The following is a 16,084-nucleotide window of genomic DNA, read 5'->3' as shown; positions in this document are numbered from 1 at the left end:
TCCTTTCTGTGTTCACTATTTCCTCAATGCTTTAATGCTGTGATCTTAACTATTTCTGGTGCACTCCTGAACAAATGATTTTTTTCCTTTATTTTGATCCCTCAGATTTGCACAGAACCGGAAAACCATACAAGCAAACCACATTAAACAGAAATCTGAAAAGTGTGTGCTGAGAATTTACAATTGCTTTCCCTTCCTTTCCAGCCTGCAAGCAAAGGTGCGTCAGGAGCTTGGCAATGTTTGGCACAGTAGCATCAACAAATTTGCTGGCAGATACATAAAAGGTAAAGGGACCCCTGACCATTAGGTCCAGATGTGACCGACTCTGGGGTTACAGCGCTCATTTCACTTTATTGGCCAAGGGAGCCGGCGTACAGCTTCTGGGTCATGAGGCCAGCATGACTAAGCCGCTTCTGGTGAACCAGAGCAGTGCACGGAAATGCCGTTTACCTTCCCGCCGGAGCGGTACCTATTTATCTACTTGCACTTTGACGTGCTTTCGAACTGCTAGGTTGGCAGGAGCAGGGACCGAGCGACGGGAGCTCACCCCGTTGCGGGGATTCGAACCGCCGACCTTCTGATTGGCAAGTCCTAGGCTCTGTGTTTTAACCCACAGCGCCACCCGCGTCCCTATGGCAGATACCAGTACATAGTAATGTTTAATTGTTTTAAATCATTGCTTTTTTAAATATAAGTTTTCAGTTGTTTCTGTTTTAGCTGAAAGCCACCTTGAGTCAGAGAAAAGGTAGGATATACCATAACACCATATACCATAGAAAAGGTAGGATATACCATAATATTAATAATATTTGCATGTATCAGAACTTTTCCCACTTTACATCTTGCACCTCCTAAAAAGCTGCTCCTGGAGGGCATGAGAGCCTCTGGCGAGAAAAGCTGAAGCAGGAAACCAAAGGGAAAATCCATTCGCTTTAAGTGGAATTATTTTCAGCTCTCACACGGGGCAGTCTGGATTATATTATATATATTTTTAATTCTGCTTTCATAATGCAATGAAATTTTTAAAAAACAATCAAGCAGGATGGAGTGTGGTATAGTTCCTAGTAAATATGCAACACAGATCTTTTGGCATCCAAGTTATTCTCCCCATTTTTATGCACAGAAGTGGCATTTAAATCTTACTTCAATACTGGTGAAGGAGCAGTTTTTTATGCCACACCTGAGGCCAGCAAGCTAGTTTTAGGGGGTGCAGGAGGCACAGATGCTGCTCCCTGCATTCCCACATTTGCTTAATGGCAGGACTGGGGCCTGAACAGATTCTTTTTTGCTATAGCTATTGGAATAAAAATAATTTAACCATAATGTCTTCAAGTAGAAGGGTAAAATACAAAGAAGAGTGACAGTTTGATTATATAATGGGATAAGTAGGTTTGTCATGGAGGCAGCCATTCTGTCAAAACAGGTACATTCTGAAAAGCTGAAAAGGCTTGTGCTGGGGTAGGACCACTGCAGCATCATTCTGTTGAGAACCGCTGATCAAGGACTGCTGCTTTTCAGGTTGGGTCTTAAAAGGTTTTCCATTTTAAAGGAGCCATTTGATGAAACATCAGCCACTGTAATAGCTGAAAGGCAGCTTAGCCTGCATGACAGCAGCAATTATATTGCAATATTGAGACACAGGGGGAAAAACAACAACAGTGGGATGAGAAACCTTACTTCCATTGCCCAGAACCCTGAAAATATGTGCCCAAGATGTGTTATTTTAGTTCAAATGGACAATAACAGCCACCAAACAGTCTCCACATTGTACCAGAACAATTTTTTACTTATTTACAGCACTGATATATAGGTACAGTGGTACCTCGGGTTACATACGCTTCAGGCTACAGACTCCGCTAACCCATAAATAGTACCTCGGGTTAAGAAATTTGCTTCAGGATGAGAACAGAAATTGCGCAGTGGCGAAGCGGCAGCAGTGGAAGGCCTCATTAGCTAAAGAATTAAGCATGTAACCAGAGGTACCACTGTATAGGCCTAGCAGATTGCTGTTGCTAATACAACCATCAGATTGCCACTTGGGGCCCAGATTTCTCCTGGGTCACTCCTACCAGTCAAAGGGGGGGGTGACTTTCTGATCCCATCCTTTCTCTTACAGTGCTTGTGCCTTATGCAACGCTTCTCCATAATATTGGGAGTCTCTCTAAAACATGGTGGGAGGAAGTGGTGTCCAACTGGAAAAGGCTGCTTCCCCTCCGAATAATTTTATTCATGATGTGTAATTTGCATTACTGTTTTTAATTTACAAGCCAACTGGAAGTGTGTGTGTGTGTGTGTGTGTATTTAATTTGCAAAGGTACAATAACGATCTTCCAAACAAATAATTAAAACCCCCCACAAAGGACTTAAAAATGTGAAGAGGCCTTAAATTCCCATAGCAGAAGTTTAAACCGAGGTCCATCTAATCTTAGGCCCAAAACTATATAAAGGTAAAGGACCCATGGATGGTTAAGTCCCGTCAAAGGCGACTATGGGGTTGAGGCGCTCATCTCGCTTTCAGGCCAAGGGAGCCGGGGTTTGTCCACAGACAGCTTTCTGGGTCATGTGGCCAGCATGACTAAAGCGCTTCCGGCGCAACGGAACACAGTGACAGAAACCAGAGTGCACGGAAACACCATTTACCTTTCCGCCACAGTGGTACCTATTTATCTACTTGCACTGGTGTGCTTTCAAACAGCTAGATAGGCAGGAGCTGGGACAGAGCAATGGGAGTGCACTTCGTCGTGGGGATTCGAACTGCTGACCTTCCAATCGGCAAGCCCAAGAGGCTCAGTGATTTAGACCAAAGCGCCACCTGTGACCCTAAACTATATCCATTAACTCAGATGAACCTGCAGAAGAATGTTTTTAAACGTATTTACTGTAAAGTTCATTCATACCCCTTGCATCCAAATTGTCTTAACTCGGGAGGGAAAATAGCTTTCTCTAGTATTGGGACTGAGAGCTTGAAAGAAATCAAAACAAGTTTTGAACAAGGAGTACTGTAACAGGTGATTTTTCTAAAGTAGCTGTTAAGTGATTTTTCGCACATTTTTTAAATAACATTGTCCAAAGCCCTGAAAATATGTGCCTTTGAGAATGCAATATTTCATTTTATAATAATAAAAAGGTACTATTAAAAATGTTGTTATACTATAGTTTATTAATTCACAGATTTTTAGGTAGACACACAATGCAGAATCAGATATTACTGAGGCATTAAGGCTCAATTCCTTTACATACATATGAGGAAGTAAGTGCCTAAAGATGATGGATATTGCAAAAAGCACTTCCCAATGCAGGGCTCCAAGTGACCCACAACCAATGGATTCATCATATGTGCATCAGCCCCTATGCATGCAAAATTTACATGCCAATGTTGTTTCTTTCTAAGCCAAGAGTCACTGGCTCACAAAGGCTAAACACACAGGCTAACTCAATCAAATAAGAACGCTTTAAGCATGACATCAGGTCACATGAGACTCTGTAAAGGTGAATGTGTTGTTTTTTAACGTGCCTAGAAGTTATTTTAAATCAAAATGTAAACCAAATGAATGCAGTGAAACTTGCTTCCAAGTAAATATGCTTAACTACTTTACACACACACACACACACACACACGAGCAGAAAGGACTTCTAATTCCATCTTCCACACCTCCTCTTAGCAGCATTCCATACACCCTCAAGATCTGTTTCAGGGGCTGCAGGAAGGTTGAGGAGGGGATGTCCCAGTGCATTAGCAGAAGTTCACTCATGCAGTGTTGGATTCTGCACAATTTTGGCACAGATATGAACAGTTACTCAGTGATAATATTTTAATACACCGAAGTATAGGCGAATGGTATACTACATAGAGAATTTACAGCATAGAGAATTTACACACAACATAATAATTCCATTAGAATGGAGGTTGCTTTTTGTTTTGTTTTTACACTCTACTTACAACTTGGAGTTAGTCATACAAGGAAATTCACACAAGGAAAGTAAAACTTTCTGGTCTTAGACATTTCAAGTATAATTTTACCAATACATTCAAAAATGGTGTGTTGCCATGAAAGTGAGAAGTTATAAGACCAGCAATGCAATTTAAATTTATATAGTTGTACATTTTGCAGAACAAGCAATTTCTCAGACTGACCATACAAACCTATACTTATCTATTCTTTCTGTAAATTGCTTTGAGGTTTTATGACAATCAAGCAGTAATAAATCTTGTGAAATAAGTAAGATAAATACAGTGGTACCTCAGTTTAAGAACAGCCCTGTTTACGAACTATTTGGTTTACAAACTCCACAAAACCAGAAGTAGTGTCCCAGTTTGCAAACTCTGTCTAAGAACAGAAGCTGAATGGCGGAAGGGCACTAGCAGCGGGAGGCTTCATTAGGGAAAGCGCACCTCAGTTTAAGAACAGACTTCCAGAATGGATTAAGTTTGTAAACTGAGGTACCCTGTACGCTGAAGAAAGTCCCATTGATTTTAAGGAGGCTTTCTCCCTGGTACCTGTGTGTAGAATTGCAGCATAAGTGATCCAAAGGACCATCAAAAAGGGGTTGAGTTAGTGCCAGGTACATTGACTGTTAGTGCCAGTGCCAAGTCTTACACCTGTCACTTCCACAGCCATTTTAAATCCAGATCATTGGCAGATAAAGGTTTTCCTCTGATCAGTAGGGCATTAACAGCTGAGAGAACACTTTAAATTCCTAGGAGACCAGATGAGGTCTCTGTTGTTTGTTTTTGTATCATCTGTTCAGAGAGCTAAAAAGAGCACTTAAAATGCATAAGCATCAACTTCTGGATGTGTGCAATTCTTCCAGCCATCAATAATATTTATAACAAGATCAAGGATTTGCCATTTCTTTGTCATGTGTTGCTTTTTCAATATGACTTCCACAAGATGAGGATTTCAATCTGTGGCACTTTCAAAACTTCTGAAGCAGAGAATTGTTTTCAATCAGAACAGTGTGAATTTTTAAGATAAACACTGCCTGCTCTCTTTTTGAAAACAATACCAAAAAAGTGCAAGCTTCATTGAGTATATGACGCTTGCTCAGTGTGGTCGCTGGAAAACAGAGCTGAGCAAGTGGCTACAGACTTTCCTAATGGTGTTTTCCTACTGGTGGCAGTAGCTTCATTTCTCATTTTCTTCTTGGAAACTTTCATGGATCATAAACTGGGCCTACAACAAAACACTGCAGGGCAAAATGCTGCTGCTGTCCAGGATTCCAGTCAACCAGCTTTCTAATATACTTTGTTCCATCCCCCATCCAACAGTCACTCAGCGTTTAATTCCTACTCATCATGTTCAACTTCACTGGGCTGTCTTGAGGTTCCCCTTCCATCAAGTTGTTCGGGAAGGATTTGGTTTGTACTTCTGAAAACCTCTGGGTTCCCCCAGAACCTGCTGTTGAAATTTTGGCTACAGAAGAAGTGGTACTTGGGCAACTGAGGTTGATAAAAGTGTGTATTAGAGGTAAGGAAACTATGTCCCTCCAAGGTGAAATCAGATTCAGTTCACATGAATTCTCATGAGAATTTTTTAATCCATAAATGTGGAGAGCTGAATTTTAGACTGGTGAAAATGAGAAACTAAGAGAACCTAAATGGAATCCTTCCATCCCTATAACTGATACTGGGCCATGCTGGCTGCAGCTGATGGAACTGGAATCCAATAACATCTGGAAGGTGCCTGGTGTACATTGTATTGTATTCTGCTGTTTAAACAGAGACTCACTACAAACTGAGTGGATGGGAGAATGGACTTTATTCTGCACAGAGTAACAAGCTTCTCCAGCCAGGCCCCACCTCTGAGTTAACTGTCCAGGAGCTGGCCTCCTGGGTCATAGCTACTTCTCTTAAAGGGAGCTTGTGCCAGATATTTAGTTGATAATGGATACCCTACATGTATGACTATGTTGACCTGCACTGCACATAGTTGTGTACCATAAATTCTGAGCTTCCACAAAAAGCCACAGCAGAGGTCTTCCAGAAGACACGCATGTCCCTGGGCATTTCAAGTATACCAGATAATGTAATACTCTCATAACTTTTCTCCTACTCTGGCTCTGGCACTGAAAAGACAATCTGAAGGGAAATTTTTTTTATCAGACTGTATCATTTGGAGCTGTTCCTGAAGCACAGATGAAAAACGGAAACAAAAGACAGCTGTTTTCATTCCTCACAATCTCTCCACCATTTGACAAAGCTTCAAGCACTCCAAGTTTCTCTTGTGCTTTTGCCCGAATGTTGGCATCATCTGGGACTGCAACATCTATTGGCCAGACAGACCTATTTTCCATGTTGCTGTAGATAATTTCTGGTCCACTGAAGACGATAGTCCGGTTATTGTGTATGTTACTTTCCCACGGGTGCTTTACTATTATTGTGCTGCTGTTTTTCATGACCCCTGGAAAAAAAACAGCATAGAGGTGGGGCTCAGCAGCAGCCCAAAACTGTGGGGTTAATATTCATGAATTGTATCTGGACAATCGCACACTTATGGTGCCAGCTATATATTGCACCCGTATTTTTCCCAATGATGCCAACATTAACTCTGGTTTTCAGCTATGCTCTCTTAATACTGTAGAAATGCATGCTAAAGAAAATGGTCTTACCTTGTCGTATAAAAGTTTGGCTGGTGTCCAATAATATATCACAACCCTCTACTATCATTCTTTCTATTGCCAGATTTTTCCGTATGTTTTCTGTGTCACTTACTTCATCATGCATCACTCTGTTGCAAAGAGAAAAGGGAATGTTCAGCTTCAGGAAATGAAGTACATGCATAAAGCACATATAGCTTTCCCATACCTTATTACCTTCATCATGAACAACTCTCTGCCAGGTCCCACCACGTGAGGCTAGCTAGGTGATGGCTAGAAAGTCTTTTTAGCACTGGAACCTGCATGTGAAATACTTTCTCCAAAGAAGCTTGCCTAGTGTCCTTTTAGGTAAAGGGAACCCTGACCATTAGGTCCAGTCGTGGCCGACTCTGGGGTTGCGGTGCTCATCTCGCTTTATTAGCCGAGGGAGCCGACGTACAGCTTCTGGGTCATGTGGCCAGCATGACTCAGCTGCTTCTGGAGAACCAGAGCTGCGCACGGAAACGCCATTTACCTTCTCGCCAGAGTGGTACCTGTTTATCTACTTGCACTTTGACGTGCTTTCGAACTGCTAGGTTGGCAGGAGCAGGGACTGAGCAATGGGAACTCACCCCGTCGTGGGGATTCGAACCGTGGCCTTCTGATCGGCAAGCCCTAGGCTCTGTGGTTTAACCCACAGTGCGACCTGCGTCCTAGTGTCCTTTTAGCGCCACTCAAAGGTTTTTAAAATATAAATTTCCTTTGTACTGCAGCATGCTGTACACCTAGTTTGTTTTTCCAGGTTGGCATGTTTGGTTATGTTCCTGTGTTTTAGGTGGATTTATTCTTGAATTACTTATTATTATAGCATTATTCTCATAGGCAATGCTCTATTTCCACCACTGGAGGTAATATGCTTCTGAATGTCAGTTGCTGGGAATCACAAGTGGGGAGACTCAGACTATTTAAATTCAGCTGAAGACCAAAATAAAATAAAATAAACCCCTATCAATAATTTAGGTGCAACTATGCTTACACAATGCAATGCTGGCCTCTGAGTGGTCTCTTAAAAGTTAAATTCAGATTTCTGGAGACACTGCATGTTTATTTTTGCTGTGCCCAAAGATACCATAATTCAATCTTTGAAAATAACGCATTGATTTTGTAATCCACAGTTTCCGTTTTAGCCTCATATTCGTAGAACAAAAGGAGTCTCACCTTGAAAGCTCTTCTAGCTTAGATTTAGCAAATTCAAGGCTTTTTCTTTCTACGTGCTCATGCGGTGTGTGAGCCAGAAGTTCATGGAGTGTTATTATGTATCTAGGAATCTAAAGATGGGTGAAAGGGATTATCAGCAAGTTTATATTTAAAAGCACACTTGGTCTTGAAATAATTAAAAAATGAACATTTAAAAAGAAATTGTTTTTTAATTCTTTGCATTTATTTTCTTCTATCAGCATAAACTCACTCAACTAAAATATTTCCTACATTAAGAAGAAATCTTCAGGATAAATAAGTAACTTGAAAAACTAACAGTAACCCCAATTCAGTGGCAGAGATTCTGTCTTCCAGATGTGCAGTGAATGCAGATGCACCCCATACTGTTCATCTAGGCCTCTTTAACTGCCAGGAGGTGAATGTGGATGCGTAGTCCCATCTAGATCCATTAGTTTTTACACAGAATTAGTTGCCTGGATGTCAAACCGAATAGAGGCCTTCCTCTCCAGTTGTTCAACTAGTCCTAAATGTGTTTAACATGCAAAACAGATATGTCTATCATGAAGCCCATCAATCTCAGGCTACCAGAAAACTTTATCCCATGATAAAATGAAAATCCTAGTGTGGGTTTGTATAAGGCTGGCAAATAATGGCTGCATTTGGATCTAATGCTGAAAATTAAATCATGAAAACAAACCTCCGTGCACCTTGGGCTTGTGCACTCTTTCCCTGCCCTCCTCGTGAGGAGGAGACTGGAAGCTTTCCTTTTAATTTCAGACTAACTGAAGTGCATCATATTTTCTGGACCTTAATCTGTGGTTAATCTGAACTATAATTTATGGAAACATGCCAGCTCCATAAGGTATTGCCTGAAGTTGCCTTGTTTCAGCAAAGTATAGTTAAGATTGACCACAGTTTGTCTGGATTTCAATGACACAACAAACCGCAGTTAATTTGAAATAGAAAAAAAAGCTTCCATCTCTTCCTTGGGGGTAAACTAGAGGAGGGGGAGGGGCAATAGATAAGACTGAAGCTTAGTGGAGTTCATTATTATACAGTGGAACCTCATTTGTCAAACATAATCTGTTCCGGAAGACCGTTTGACTTCCAAAATGTTCGACAACCGAGGCGAAATAGGCAGTCAGCAATTTCAGTGGAGAAAACTGAGACTCACCTGAGAAGCCGTTCAACTTCCGAGGTGTGTTTGAAAATGGAAGCTATTACTTGCAGGTTTTCAGCATTCGAAAACCGAAACATTTGGCATCCAAGATGCTCGAAAACTTCCGGCTGCGTTTCCATGTGTGTGTGTGCAGCTACAAGATCAAGGTGCAAATGCAGTAGCAGAGGTGATCCAGTGTGCCCACTGGTCCATTGGTTCTGTGCCAACCTTGCCGCCGCCTCATTTCTCTCTATCTTGGTATGCCACTGACCGGAGGTCAGGTGAGCCCCACAGCTCTGCCCCAACATCTGCTACTGCTTAAAGCTGACTAGGTAGCAAAGAAACCTAGATTCCTCCAAACTTAAAAGAAACACTTTAGTTCCCTGATTCTACACTTATTTCTGCAGGAAACCCAGCAGGCTCCTTCTCCCAGGCTAATTCCCTGTTCCTCCAAGAAGAGCCTGTCTTTGCACTTTATTTTTCTTTAGGTTTACAACAGTGACTGAAGACTTGTGTTTGCTGCTGCTCTCTGCTGCCAGGGTTTATTGACAGAATGAGACAGTGAGCATGTCTAGTGCCTGGTTTCTAGGTGGATTCAGAGGTCTTGATGGGAGTTTTACACAAGCGTTGCATGTTTCAAAAAACCACCATGACTTGAATTTGCAGGAACCCCTTTTCTTCATTGTCAGCGTTCAGACTGCATGTGCTATAATTAAGAGAATTGAATTTATCTTGATGGCAGAAAATTTCATTTATCACACAACCACTGGGTATAGGAACAAATAATTAAAAAAAAAAAAGCAAAATGTCTTCAAAAGTATTACAAGCTCTTTTGAATTGTGACTGTAATATAAAAGGTTGTTATGCTCAAGACCCTTCCACCAGATAAACTATACAGTTATAGAGATGTTGTTTGTAGATGACACAGCCTTGACAGCCCACTCCAAGGAAGCTCTATAGAGTCTCATCAACCATTTTGCCCAAGCCTGCATGGAGTTCAGCCTCACCATCAGCCTGACAAAGACCAACACTCTGGGTCAGGATCTTGTCAGCACTCCACAGACCACAGACTTGAAGTAGTAGATGATTTTGTCTATCTGAGTTCCACCACAACAAGCAACCATTCCATCAAATCTGAGCTAGACAAGTGAACTGGCAAGGCAGACATACCCCAAAGGTAAGGGAAAATGTTATGCTAACGACCAATACCAAGATGAAGGTCTATCAAGTGTGTGTTGAGTACTCTGCTTTATGGAAGTGAGTTGTAGGCAACCTACAACCACCAGGAGTGATGCCTCAATGCCTTTCCACATGTGCTGCACCAGGACAATTTTGTGCATCACATGGAAGTATAGAGTCTCAAATAAAGATGTGCTTTCCCAAGTCCACAGTCCCATCTTGCTCATAGTCCTGACTCGGCGACGTCTACACTGGCTTTGTCACATACACAGAATGGAAGATGGCAAGTTTGCCAAAAGCTTCAGGTACCAGGCCTGCTGGCACACCAACTCTTGTGTTACAAAAATGTCTGCAAATGTGACATAAAGGCTGGTAACCTTAACCCCGCCATGTTGTTATAAGTCTTGCAGACGATCACAGTACCTGGAGACAAGACAGTCAGGTTGTCCACAGCAGTAACCATAGGAGGAATGACTGCTGGGAGAAGAAAGGAAACGCCATGGTGCACCTGTAGCAGCAAAACAGGACACCTTCTGTATTGGCCCAACTTGCAACAAAACACGTCTCTTCTGTATCAGCCTCTACAGCCACGGCAGGTGCTGTAACTCTCCAATGGTTTTACTTTACACCCAAAGGCGCACTCTTCCTTTGCCTCTCAAGACAGATGGATGCCAACAACAACCAACAACCAATCTGCTAGAGCAACAGCCATTAGTATTACTAACCAAGTGATATAAGTAGTGTTTATAACATGCCCAAAACCACTGTAACAACAAAAATACCTGAAACATGGGGTAAGTAAGGAATGTCTCGAGCATCCTGCCCTCGCAGGCAGGGTTGGCTTCATACTGCTTCAAAAGTTTGTCAAAATCTCTGTTCTGCTTGCAGTTTGCAAGGACCTGTAGACTATATTGATGATTCCGAACAAATTCTTGATAAATATTCAGCATTGGCAGCAGGATATCAAATAAATCAGCTATACAGAACAAAGAGAAAAGTAAATTGTTGCTGCCATCCCCTTTTTTCCATAGGTCATATTTAGAAATAAAACAGAACATTAAGTGCAAATTATCTACATCCAGAACTGCAAAATCTGAAGTCCTAACAAGGAATAGTGTTGCCACCTTTCCTCTCTTGACAGAAGTTGTATACTTTGAACAGTGGAAGTGATATGCAGAGGCAATTTTTCAGCCGCTCTGCATAATGAAACATACTACACCTTCCTAAAATGGTTTTATCTTCTGAAAAACACACTTGACATCTGCAAAAAAAGAGGATGCAATTGCTCCTAATATCCCCATATGGCCATGCAAAAATAATTATGGCCATAGTGAAGAGCACTTACCTAAAATTAAAGTAGGCCAGTTTGCTATTCTTGCTTTTAATCCTTGATGAAATATTTCATGAAGAAACATTATAGTCTCACTGCGAAGAAATAAAAGTTGAAACAATAAACAAAAGTTGGACTCTGTCATTATAAGATATTCTTTGAACATTACTGCATAAATAGCTATAGTTCAAAACATCTGGAAGAAGTGGGTTATAATTTTTTATCAAATAAACAAAAGTATGTTACTGACTAACTTTTGGACCTCATCTATGTAGCATGATTTATTATTATTTTATTTTCGGGGGCGGGGGAATATTTCTTGCCTTCAAGAAGGCAAAAGATCTACACTTCTACCTGAATATTTTTTTAAAAGAAAAAAAGCTGTGACTGAAATACTCTGAAGAAGAAAGTTGGGAAATTGCCAAAGCTGGATTTACTTCATTCCATCATAATGGAACAAGATTTACAAAATACATCAAATACTTGTTTTATCCAAGCCATGCTTATCTGCTGCGAGTAAATCTCATTGAACTCAATTCTAAAGATGTACCCGATTGCACTGTGATTACATTCTACAGTACTGCTGCTTTATCTTTAATTTTATTTTATTTGTTTTATTTCTCTTTACCCGTTTTTTTAAACTGCCCTTTGTATACATTCATATTTGAAGATGAAAGAGGTCTGGACATATTTTAATTAATTAATTAATTAATTAATTAATTAATTAATTAATTAAATATATAAACACATGGGGTACCTGTTGAGGAATACACTACTGACGTCATCATGGCTAATTGGTGGTTTCTTTGAACTTGCAGCCATTCTTAACGGCCTTAGAAAACAATTCACAAGGATGTAAAGCTGATGTACATATTCAGATTCAGCCTCGACCATGTTGAAAACGATCTGATTTCTCTTTCGCATACTTTCTGCATGTGGAGAACAAATGTAATCCTGGACAATTGTCTTCCATTTTCTTCTACACAACCAACCTCGCATAAAACTCTGAACCTGGTAATTCAACAAAAGAAGAACACATTCTTAATGGCCTTTGAAGTGTGTGTGTGTGTGTGTGTGTGTGTGTGTGTGTGTGTGTAGCTTCTTCTTCTTCTTCTTCTTCTTCTTGCACCTCTGCAATCTTCAGACATTGCTGTGAGCAGGGGAGTAAACTTTGTACACATGTACACCTTTGTAGATGGGGACGCGGGTGGCGCTGTGGGTAAAACCTCAGCGCCTAGGACTTGCCGATCGCATGGTCGGCGGTTCGAATCCCCGCGGCGGGGTGCACTCCCATTGCTCGGTCCCAGCGCCTGCCAACCTAGCAGTTCGAAAGCACCTCCGGGTGCAAGTAGATAAATAGGGACCGCTTACCAGCGGGAAGGTAAACGGTGTTCCGTGTGCTGCGCTGGCTCTCCAGATGCAGCTTGTCACGCTGGCCACGTGACCCGGAAGTGTCTGCGGACAGCGCTGGCTCCCGGCCTCTAGAGTGAGATGAGCGCACAACCCTAGAGTCTGGCAAGACTGGCCCGTATGGGCAGGGGTACCTTTACACCTTTTTATGGAAAAAATGCTTATATGTAGATGGGTAGAACTCTCCATCAATGTAATTGTAGGCAGGTGGGTAGAGCAGTGCCATTAGAGCCGTGAGAAGGCCATGAAGAAGGAGAAGCCTAGCAGCAATGCTCATCAGCTGCACATCCACAAATTCCCTGGTGCTGATGGGTTAATTATGCTATTCCCGCCCCGATGTACATCCATTGGGAGGTGGGATCAGCCATTAATTAGCATGCAGAGCTTAGGCTCCAATGAGCACCGCCACCATTATCATGGGTGGGCAAGTGACTAGCAGCAGTAGGCACAGAAGCAGTGCTGGGAGAGCTTCCATATGTCCCAGTTCGCTGTATGCTGGTGCCAGGCATGGTTGCCTTACACCAAGTCAAACCAATAGTCCTTTTAGTTCAGTACTGCCTATGATAACTCATTCCAGCAGCTAGACAGCAGTACTTTCCAGCCCTACTTGGACCGAACCTGGGAATTTTTTGCATATGCAAAGCATTTACTTTTCCACTGAACTACAGTGTCAAATACAGAGCAATGCACACAAATCTGTGGACTGGGCTGGATGAAGTAAAATCATAAGGAAAAGAAATCTTAATTAAAGTGGCTTGAAAACACAATGGTCAGTAAACCTTTTTCAAGCAGTTTATACTGGGTAATGTGATATGCACTGTACATACATCTACCCCAATTCACCATTATCTGCCTGCTCGACTAAATAGTATACGTCAGATATTAGGTGATCTTGCTGCAGTTTTAAAATTCAACATATACTGAGCTGAATGGAAGAGTTTTACACATAATAAATTATTTTTTCTAATTCAAAGAAGGGTGTGGACAAATTATTTTATAAACTCTTTTCCATTTAAACAGAAATTTACCTTTTTGATTTTCTTAATATCAGGATCTTCTTCTTCTTGGTTGCCTTGATAAGGTCGCATTCGTTCTTTTGTTTTGTTAAGAGCTACAATCTGTCAAAAGCAATAAAATAGGAAAAGGGTTTTCTACTCAGAATTCTCAGTTCCGGAATCTAACTTGAGACTTCAATACCCTTAATTTCCAGATCTTTGAGGCTTCTTAGACTTGCGTTACATAATCACCTACCTACTCTAGGGTAGGTTTGCACAACCTGTGATCTATGAAGCCCCACATACCATAGCAGTCACCAGGACATTTGTGGTCTCTGATTGCCTGAGAGTGTAAAAACAGTACTTAGCACTTAGCAGGCCACAACAGGTGGCTAGTAGGATGCATTTTAGCTTGGTGGATAAGAACATGTAAATTCCTGCTTTAGGGAAATGAAATATAATGCCATGCTATGCGAATTTAAAATAAATAAATGGCAAAGACTAAAATAAAATTGCATTATTTTGTTGCAGTTTTAAAAGTCTGCATCATTAATAAAGATTACGGATGAAGTCAGGAAAATTATCAGGCAAGGAAATCTAAGTCTACATACTCAGTGGTGATTATTTCACAATTAACTTAAGGTTCAATTCATTCACATAATAATTTAAGGGTTGTTGGTTTTTTTTGGGGGGGGGAAACATTGACTCAAAAGGGAAGTAGACTGCATTCCTAATATATAAATTGGCTCACAAAGGTAGTGATAAACCTGCACATCATATTGGAACATACCTCTGATTTAAGCCTTTCAATTTCTGTGTCTTGGTCTTCAAGCTGATGTCGTAACTGATTGGCCGAAATCTTTTCTGTCTCTACAATCTGAACTAGATGAATATATTTTTGCATTAAAACTTCCCGCTCAATCAGGATATCTGAATAGCTGCAAAAAGGAAAAAAGGGGAGGGTTGATGTTTCATTTAGCAGAATGCCCGCCACAATCTGTGTTAATTATGGTAGGTAGCACATTTAAGTTGAAGAAGAAAACAGTACTTCTGAAAATATTACATTAAACTGAGAGGAAAACAGACTACATCTCTCCTACTCTAACAAAGTGTCAAGATATATGCTTGGAGGAAATTGATTATCTGTATCAGGCTCCCATCCCTAAACAAAATGACAGCAACTCGTGCTTAAAAGTAAGGGAAATATCTTTATTCAAGCTAGTAACAGACTCAGGAGCAAGGCCCAGAAGTCAAGAGTCCTAGGCAAGAGGTTTATAACCAAATAGCAGCTACAGTGATGTCCCAACAGTTGACACCCCTCCTGCCAAGATTTTAAAAATGAGTTGGGGCAAGTTCACTCATGGGAATCTCTCATTCTAAGAGTTATGTATGTGTTGTCTGGGTGGGTGCAGTTGATCCCACCTATTAATTTAAATTAATAATAGATTGGTAACCTCTCTTTCCCTCCAAAACCCCTAATTAAAAGACTGGCACAATATCAGTACATTCAATAATGAATGCCTGTGAAAGTGTGAGGTGGCTCCCCCTTGCAGAAAATAATGGGGTGGCCTTTAGCATGTGGGGCTCTAAAACACAACCAAGTTGTTAAGAACTGATGCAAGACATTGCTCTCGAGGTCTCTGGCTTTCTGGCAGAGACATTGCCCTTAAGGCACGTGAGTAATTCAGTAGAATCAGTGCTGAAATCCTTTGCCTGGCTGTTGGACAAGGTGCACACAGAACACTGTAGGATGGAGCAGTATCACCTTCTGCACAGAAACATTCTATTTCTGCATGGGTTATTTTCCAATCAACAGATTATTTCACTTCCTCACACTTTTGCCTGCTTGAGAGGAACAGCTCTGCTCCAGAAAAAGCAATATAAAGCAACGAATTAACAGCACAATCTTATACATGTCTACTCAGAAGTATGTCCCAAGGTCTGCTCAGGACTAGCCTAAACTGAGTATTCTAATTTTTTGTCCCTTTTCTTGCTTTGCAATAATCATTTTTAAAACACTTTAAAATATAGATTTGAGATCTTTAAAAGGTCAACTCATTCCTATCCATATAATCCTGAAACTATAAATAAGCTATTTATTATGATCTAACAGTATTCTATCTACTCCAAGGCAGAAACTGGGAACAGCTATTAAATTTGGTTGCTGGCTTGGAAAAGAAACTCAGATTAAACCTAAATTATAAGAGATCATTATGA

General features: G+C 40.9%; 1 protein-coding gene across 4 annotated transcripts in view; it reads right to left on the bottom strand.

Annotated features, from left to right (window-relative positions):
* The window catches only part of RASGRF2 (Ras protein specific guanine nucleotide releasing factor 2), a 93,329-nt gene that overhangs the window by 46,101 nt on the left and 31,144 nt on the right, over positions 1–16,084 (bottom strand). For all 4 annotated transcript variants that reach the window (XM_082191879.1, XM_082191877.1, XM_082191876.1 and 1 more), the window contains exons 3-9: positions 14,658–14,805; positions 13,901–13,990; positions 12,220–12,473; positions 11,478–11,557; positions 10,915–11,108; positions 7,795–7,904; positions 6,610–6,728 (exon numbers count right to left, since the gene is read on the bottom strand). In XM_082191879.1, the coding sequence (XP_082048005.1) occupies positions 6,610–6,728; positions 7,795–7,904; positions 10,915–11,108; positions 11,478–11,557; positions 12,220–12,473; positions 13,901–13,990; positions 14,658–14,771 (961 nt within the window). In that variant the 5' untranslated portion in view covers positions 14,772–14,805. The remainder of the gene's footprint in view (positions 1–6,609; positions 6,729–7,794; positions 7,905–10,914; positions 11,109–11,477; positions 11,558–12,219; positions 12,474–13,900; positions 13,991–14,657; positions 14,806–16,084) is intronic.

This window comes from Podarcis vaucheri (assembly GCF_965113315.1).
Source record: "Podarcis vaucheri genome assembly, chromosome: 11".
Classification (NCBI taxonomy): Eukaryota; Metazoa; Chordata; class Lepidosauria; order Squamata; family Lacertidae; genus Podarcis; species Podarcis vaucheri.
Note: the sequence above shows the minus strand (reverse complement) of the source record. Positions and strands in the feature narration are given on the sequence as shown.